The 9,196-nt window shown below is 32.4% G+C and overlaps 1 protein-coding gene across 1 annotated transcript; it reads right to left on the minus strand.

Moving 5' to 3' along the window:
• Positions 1-1,356: 1,356 nt before the first annotated feature.
• PpV (Protein phosphatase V) lies at positions 1,357-6,866 on the minus strand. The gene is made up of 5 exons (XM_023169549.2): positions 6,591-6,866; positions 6,249-6,536; positions 4,589-4,743; positions 4,425-4,537; positions 1,357-3,246 (listed from the first exon to the last, which is right to left on the minus strand). Exons 1-5 carry the CDS (start codon positions 6,753-6,755, stop codon positions 3,056-3,058), a joined length of 912 nt encoding a protein of 303 aa, XP_023025317.1. The 5' UTR covers positions 6,756-6,866; the 3' UTR covers positions 1,357-3,055.
• Positions 6,867-9,196: the final 2,330 nt, after the last annotated feature.

The raw sequence follows: 9,196 nt of genomic DNA on the forward strand, positions 1-9,196 counted from the left end.
TCTGAAATGGATTGAAAATTATCTAGCCTGCAGAGAATAATTTGTAAAATATGGTAACTCAGTATCTTCCTCAATCACAGTTTCATCGGATGTACCACAGGGTCCTCATTTAGGGCCATTGCTTTTCAACTTATTTGTCAATGACTTGAAAGATGTTATTCTTTATAGTAAATTTCTTTTGTTTGCTGATGACCTGAAGATGTTTAAAGTTATTCATGACTCAACTGATACAAAATTATTACAGTACGATTTATCTAACTTTGTTCGCTGACATACAATTTACTATATTTTCACCATAAAGGGTTTACAAAAAACGCGTCACGTGTTTCGCTAAACAAAAGCTTCCTCAAGCCAGGATATTAATTTAAATTTACAATCATTTTATGTTGTGTTGTGTTCTCGAAATCAAGATATCTGAATTCATGAAGTGAGTAGCATATATTCCAAACTGGACTGTTTCTGCGTTCCTTTAATGCGTGTTTTGAATGATCTTTCAGTTTTACCTATGTAAAACGTCGGACATGATCCACATGACAATCTATGAACTCCTGATCTATTTGACACCAAAATATTGTCTTCATTTTTATTATGCATGCTCAAGTTATTGGTTTCACAAGTCGTGTTTGCGCACCATCATTTTGTGGGAAATCTTTATGCTACGTTGACCGGAATAAGTTGAGCTCAACTTATGTAGTGGTAGTTTTTGAAATGCCTAATTCGAAACTATTCCTATAATCATTCCAATGAGGAATAAATATGGAGATATGATTAGAACACAGGTAAATGTTGTTTCATGAAAGCTATTCTGAATTGCCTCCTACTTTACAAGGAATGGTTAACAAAATCTAAAAACAATTTTGTGAGAACGGTCATGTAGTTAGTGTTTGAGAAGAGGGTGTTCTTGCGGATGAAAAACCTTTTCTCACAAGAACTATGAAGCACCATCAATGCACATTCCGCTCACCAAACTAGCATCAAAATGACTGAAACTAGACCTTGCAACTTAGTCAGAGAGTCTTTTATATACATATTGGATGAAATATTAGCTTTTCTCATATTTATACCAAAGATTAAGACATGATAATGTAGGAGTATATGCATAGAGTACTTATAGATTCATTTTGAGGATAGTAATTATAAGTGACAGTTTTATATTCAAGACAAACATGATTTACCACAGACTTACTAACGAAAGGTCGGTCTCAGGGAGTCCTCAACAAGGACTCTACTTTTTATGTGGATAAAATTTGAACTCAAATCAGGGAACTATTATCAACACTCATTTCAACAAATACTCTTGCTTTTTTTTAATTTTGTACGAGTCTATGGAAATAGGCTATATTGAAAACAGCAAAAAAATGTGAAAAATATATATTTGAAGAACTTCTATCATTGGTATTATCACAATCAAGTGTAAAAATTAATACAGCAATAAAAAAAGGTGTGGCAACTTCAGAACTATCCAGTTACACAAAATTTTCCAGGCGACGATGTACATACAGTTAGTGGAAATCTAATTTCATATCTTCACAAGAATTTGAATCTCTAAAATTAAATCAGGCTGAAAATTTTGTTTACATAGTGGGATTTTCTTGTGTTCCTGCCAAATTTCTCAATTATCAGCGTAGATGTTAAAAATTAGCAGCAATAAAATATTGCTTTTTTATGACGGTTCCTTAAAACTACACATGATGGTTGGTATGAGTGTTTTTCTAATTTCGATCTTCAAAAAATACAGTGTCTCGAATCAAAACTTTTGCCCAAGCTTAAATAAATACTTAAATATTTGACAGACATATAGTGACTGAAAAAAAGGAAAACTATAAACAATAAAAAACTGGCAACATACTAACAAGATTTCTGAGTTGAATCAAATATTTCCGATATAACTAGTGAATTATCATTCTTAGGAATTCACAAATGAAACATTTACTTATATTTTACAGGCGATAAAGCAACCACCAGAACGGTCTACTAATAAAAATATCATACTATGTTTAAAGGGTGGATTATGATGATGACATTTTTTGAGCCCATATTTTTTTACAGAAATTCAATTTTTTTCTACTGAGAAATCATTTTCATTCTGAATCGTGAGTATACACTGGCCTAAAAATATTAACCTGGGTGTGCCGCAAGGCTCCATACTAGGACCCTTACTGTTTTTACAGTACGTCAATGGGAATTATATGACCTGACTCTGATAGTGTTTTTCCCATGAGAAATTACGAAAAAAGCATTTATTGTGACACTTGGCTGAATTGATTGCGATACTGACGTCTAAACTGAATATTAGTATTGAAAAAAATTAGATGGAATCCAATGAACGAAATGTCACATTGAAAGATCTTAACAAACCTAAAACAGCCATTGAATCACACTCTTAAAAATATTCTTATTGTCCCTCAAATTGGAAACTTTTGTCTAATTTAACCACCCTTTTCAGTTTTACCATTTCCAAGCTAGCAATGATGGAATCCGGTTAAATATAGTATGTATAGGAAATTTTAAACACAACTGTAAGGAAGAATATTTGTAATAAAATATGATTACTAATAGTATTTATTTTTTCAACTAATCATGAAGATGATTACTCAACCATTGTATCTACAGTGTTCATCATGTTTTAAAAATCATATTCCATCTGGGAAGGAAATCACATCAATTTTTAAATTTTGGGTGAAAAAAATTATTTTTTTTTTAATAAAAAACAACATGCTATACTTGCGATTTTAAATCAAAATGATTTATTCTCAATTAACAAAAATACAACGGTTTCTACAAAAAAAATGGTGCCCAATAATTTTTTATTCAACACCGCCATTTGAACACCATCAGCAATAATCATCACAGATCATAGAAGTCCTGACTACTGTTGTCACTCTTATCATCTAGGTTTGTGGTGCAAAATGAACTGAAAAATAACCATCATAGATAAATGTATTCCTACAAAACTTGGACCGTGTAGTCGGACTTAATTTTACTTACGAACACCTCAAATGAATAAAACAAATTTTTAAAAAACTTTTAAAATATATTGGAGATCAGTTCAAGTTCAAAGAAAATATGGTGAGGCCATTTTCAAAGGGATAACCCTTTCTGAATCTGCCACAGCCTGGAACAATTTGGGTTCGACTTTGTCTATAGCGTTAAATTCTAAAATACTGGCAATGTTTCCACATCTGTAACAATAGTTTGGAGCAGACCATACAGTGACGAGTTTATTGTCAAACATATATTTATAACCTGAAAATAGAAATAATTAGTATTTATTAAAAATTTGCTTAGTCACTTTATTATCAGAACATAGAAAATTATATAGAATATTATATCATGGCTTGGAACAAGAACAACCAATGTCAATTTTTTTTTACAATTATATGATTTTTTTCTCCACCCCCCTCAGACGGTATGGAAAACTCGGAGGTACAATTCGTATTGCTCTATTGTCCATCAGGAATAACGTATCTCAATCTTGTACATGTCAAAGTGAATTTTTTAACATACGAATTTTCAAAATATTTCCCCTATTTTCACCCCTTCAGAAGATATGGAATACCATAGCTTCTGCCCCAAGCAATTTTGTTATTTGTGCAGACATGAATATATCACCAAATCACCATTTGTTCTTGAAATTTTCAATGTAAGACGATTGAAGACACATTATTTTTTGAGATATGCAATATCAACTCTGATGTTATTTTCTAACGTGTGAACATTTTTTCCTTCCATGATATGGTTGTATTATCAATAAATACCGAAATAGGAATCCCAATATACAAACTCACTTGAAAATAATTTAAGCATAAATAGAATACATAATATACATATAGTACAATTTTTGAAAAAAGACAATATACATTACTGACATTTACAAAGTAATTAAAAGTGAGTATATTCACAGATACATGAATCGAATAGTAATTTGGTAAGTTAAAATTGAAAATAATTGCATCAAATATGTTCACCTATATATCTTTATCTTCACATATATATCTTTACAACTAAGAGCAGTTTCCCGATGAACGACATAACAATAAAAATTCACTGATTAGCTATGAAACACTTGAGATTTTTTTGAAGCTATAAAGGGAAAAACTATTTTTCACAGAAGTAGGCGAATGGTTAAATTAATGGAATCATTTGAAAAACATAAATTTCATTGCGCTTTTACGATTTGTTCTAGGGATTTATAAATTATCTCGGTTTCTGGTGTGTCATTGAATAGCAAAAAAATTAAATCATAAAAGTGACCACTTTCAAACTAATCAAGTTCAAGATATATTGGTACAACTAAGATTTACGAATACATTCTAAACTGTGGAAATTATTTGGAGTGAACGTAAATAAACTGCCATAAACAATGAACGCCGACAGGGAACAAACAGACACTTTTCAATTGGACACGAAACAAATATACTAACCTTCTTGCACTAGTTGATGGGCCCTACATATTAAAGATAATGCATTTATTTCCATGAACTCGTGAGTAACCTTTGGTCCGAATAAATAGCCAGCACCTCTAGGACTATTCGCCCTAAAACCCTGCCTCAGTGAATTGTTTATCAAAAATACTATATGATCTTACCAAGATTCTACGTCCTCAGGATCTGACCATACCATATCACAAAATGCACCTTTATGTGGTATTTCTTGGTGTCTTTCGATTGTCCTTATTTGATCTAGGGTTTTTATTTCGGGGCTGAGTCCTCCATGTACACATAAAATTTTCTCATCAATCAGCTTGAAAAAACAACATGTTTACTTTCTCTAAATATTGAGGTGCTGTCTGAAAAACTGGTGGCTATGTTCACAAATAAATGTTGCTTTAATCATCAAGTTATTATATAAATGCTAAAAATTGACTTACGTATTTGGACTTGGGTATAAGAAATATAAATATATGGAAATTGTACTTTTCACAAAATTGAGACACCAGAACTTCAATACTCTTCTAGACACACGTTTCACCAACCAAGTTGGCGTCTTCAGAAGATGTGGTAAACTTTATCGTGGAAGTTCCAGCACATTTCAACAAAAGCAATACAGATTATTGATTGTAGGTATAAATTTACATTAAAAAGTCGGGCACATATGAAATAAGCTGCGACGACTGTGACAGAAAAAATATTGGTCAGACTAAGCTAGCCATCAAAATTAGTTTCAAAGAACACCGGCACATATCTGACTTCGGAAATCAAAAAAATCTAGTGTAGATCAACACGTTGAGATCAGTACATCTCACTAGATTTTTGGATGCTTTCGAAAGTCTGGAAATAGAACAGTGTGGCATTATTACTATGAACAAAGACAAAGGTTCCATCCCAAAGAGCCCATTATTCACCATCTTTTCATCTCCTGAAGACGCCAACTTGGTTAGTGAAACGCTTGTCGAGAAGAGTATTGCAAATCTAGTGTTTCCTTGCAAAAAGTGCTCGTTTTGGATTTATTGCCAGAGGTTCCACTTTTCACTTTCAGTTGCTTGCTACTTCTCCCATCGTTTTGATTGATAGAAGCTTTGAATTTTTTGCCGATGTTTTCTAAACTTTTTATAAATAAACAAAGACCAACGGAAAAATCTATGCAAGTATACTAAAAGTTAAACCAAAAAAATTTTTTTAAGAAGAACAAGATACATTTTGTCATCCTAATGAACAAAGAAAAATATCCATTTGCAGATTATACATTCCACAATAATAAAAATAATTTAACAATGTTTCGTAATCACTATCTTATGTATAGCTATTCAATTTGATAGTATACACAATCAGTTTAGCTTAAACTCATAAAACACTTCCTACTTATTAACAGTGATTCAATTGATTTGAAAGTTAAAGCAATGTATAGATAATCAGTTCCTGCCTTTCTGCATATATTCACCAAGTTATCTTTTAAATACTGAAAGTGATTTGGATGTTTTAATGTTGGTAGGTAGTCCCCACAACTCCTGTAGAAAAATGACGTCATTGAACTTGTGAGATTTTATTTGAGTAAATAGAAACTCTTGCCTTTGTCATTTCCAATATCATGATCAATTCTTCGAGATATACATAAAGGAATTCATTCAATATTTTGAAAATAAAAATCATAGTTATTTCATATCTACGTCTGAGTCAGTCAGCAACAATCAATCATTGGTGTGTGTGTGTGCAACATCAGAGATATTTTTGTGAACCTTTTTTACTTCAGAATGATTCGCAACTCCTGTCATTTGCTAACCACGTGTGGTTAAATCTACCTTTACTTACAGCTGCTACTGTTAACAAGTCGAAAACATTACAACAATATTTCCAAGCATTTGCATTTCCGTACTTGTTCAAGCACTCATCATAAAAACCATAGACCTGGGTGATTTGCCGGCTCTCGTGGTTACCTCGCAGTAGAGTTATCTTATGAGGGTATTTGGCTTTAAGGGTGAGCAACCTAGTAAAAGTCTCCAAGCTGAAGTATCCCCTGTCTACAAAATCTCCCAGAAAAATATAGTTTGTATCAGGCACTTCTCCGCCCCTTCGAAATAATTCTTCCAAGTCGTAAAACTGTAATGATATAGTATGTCAAATGAAAATTTTTCAAATATGTTGGTGTTTCACCTGTCCATGAATATCGCCACAAACTGTTACTGGGGTAGACACAGGTTGGACATTTGATTCTTCAACCAAAATACTGCAAACAATATCACATAATTGCTTCAATTCAGTTTCTGATAAGTATTTACACTGTCGAACACTTTCTATCCAACTGTCTAGATCAGACATTTTTATTTAATATAATGAATTACGAATATTTTTCAATTAACAACCTGAATTAAAGGTAAAGTCAACAATAAACGCCAAAATCGAACCACAGAATATTGCTTAGAATCTCAGAGTAACAAAAAACAATAGAGAGGCCTTTTCCATCCTTACATTGAAGGCAGCATAACTTTGTTTGTTTACGGGAACTAAGTTGGACCATAAAACAGTGGCAGGTTAGTTTAGTTGATAATCGGAGGGATAGTATATATTTACAAAATAAATCATTTCAAGTGAAAATGTATTCTGTTCAAATAGTTCCTACACAAAATCTGATATTAATGATTATGAAAATGAGGCCAGTTTTTCTACCACCTACTAGATTTTTATTTATGTATAGCTTTATAATAAACCGCGTGATTACTGAGTTAAAATTAAATTATTTCATATGAACTTATCCATAACAATGATAAATGTTAATTTCAAAAGTAATGAACTTTGCTTCATATAATCAGATGAAGAAATTTGTGATTTATTCTCAGATTTTATTAACAAGCGGTACGGTTTGTGAGATCCCATATGAAGAATTTAAGAATTTTCGATTGGAAATCATGATTTCATTCAAAATTGCTGAAAAAAAACATAATGTCGGTCCACAAAGACTCCTAGATACCAATTTTGAATGAAATCACATAATAATATCAAACCCTAATCGTAATTATAAATATTCATGATTTCTAATCAAAAAATCTTTATATTGGACCTCACAAACCGTACTGCTTGTTCATCAAATCTGAGAATAAATCACAAATTTCTTCATCTGATTATATGAAGCAAAGTTCATTACTTTTGAAATTAACATTTATCATTGTAATGAATTAGTTCATTTAAATTAATTTAATTTTAACCCAGTAAACCACGCGCTTTATTATGAAGCCATACATGTATAAAAATCTAGTAGGTGGTAGAAAAACTGGCCTCATTTCCAGAATCATTAATAAAAATCAGATTTCCTGTAGAAACTATTTAAACAAAATACATCTTCACCTGAAATGATTCATTTTACAAATATATAATATCCCTCCAATTATCAACTAAACCAACCGTCACTGTTTTATGGTCCAACTTACTTCAAATGTAAACAAACTCTCCATAACCGTTCATTACCCGCCACCCCCTCTTGCCGATAAATTGTACAGAAAAGGATAGTACGATACCCGCTTCAAAATACATGTATTGTATTGGTATAGACATGGCAACTCTATGTCTTATTATAACTCTGAGCTTAGAATAGTGGTCTAACCACAGAATAGTCTGTGGTCTAACGTCTAATCTACCTTATAGACGTTAGAGCAGTGTTTCTCAAAGTGTGGGCCGCGACGCCCTGGTGCGCCGTGGAACCTTAACTGGGGCGCCGTGTTCAACGGGTGAGTCTCAATGTACAACGTTTTACAACATAGATAACTGGGAGTAAAGGTAATACGTCGGTACCCATTAATAAAAATCCTCTGATAATATATCGGTAATTGCAAAATGCAATCCGTTCAAAGAGCCACCTACCTGTTTAAAAAAAATCTATTTATAATCTGTTTTCCCGTTAATCAACTGTCGTCCCCATACGAACGACAACTCTCAGAAGTTGAGAAACTTGTACGAGCTAAGGTCTAACGAGGTCTTACCTTTTAACGTGTGATTCCTAACACTGTTGCAAAATCATCCCAGCTTCAACCAGATAAATTCTCTCGAGAAAAATATCTGGTCGAGGCAGGAATCGAACCCACGGTCTTCCGATCGTGAGTCGGGCGCACTACCACCGTGGCCAATTCCACAACCTACTTTTATGAATTAAATATCTAGTGTAGTCTTTACGTTCGGGGCGTCGCGATAACCTTCAAAAAACATATGGGAGCCGTGAAAAGTTTGAGAAACAGTGCGTTAAAGTTATATTGGACGAGACCACGGAATAATAAGCAATTCTATGAACTCATAAATGATAAAATGCTTCACATATTTTGTTAAAATATTTTTCTCAATAAAAGGGGCCTTATTTCCAAAGCAGATAAACTCTCACATCAAAAGATACACTTTCTTCCTCTCTTTATTTTAGAGAGAGAGGCTTCCGAGTTCATTGTTTTCATCGCCTAAATGAGACAATAGTTGATGATCAGAACTGATTAGTGTTGAAAAGTATCAGTCATTAAAATTTTTAAATTATTTTTCAAAAAATGTAAATGATGATTGTACTCATTTGATTATATGAAATAAAACTTATTTGTTTTTTTTTTTTTTTTCTCTAGTTACAAGAATTATTTGGTTCTAAAAGTTTTTTTGGTGTTTCAATAATCTTAAAGTGATCAAGCTACCTTTCGACAATCACTCGTTCGAATGTTTCAAATTAAAACCCGTTATCAGCCAATTCTGTCTCTGCAGGCGTAGCGATCATAGATATATACCTTATATCATTA

The sequence above is a fragment of the Leptinotarsa decemlineata genome, unplaced genomic scaffold (genome assembly GCF_025532065.1).
Source record: "Leptinotarsa decemlineata unplaced genomic scaffold, Ldec_3_MD MMD2_tig00026330_RagTag_RagTag, whole genome shotgun sequence".
NCBI classification, from domain to species: domain Eukaryota; kingdom Metazoa; phylum Arthropoda; class Insecta; order Coleoptera; family Chrysomelidae; genus Leptinotarsa; species Leptinotarsa decemlineata.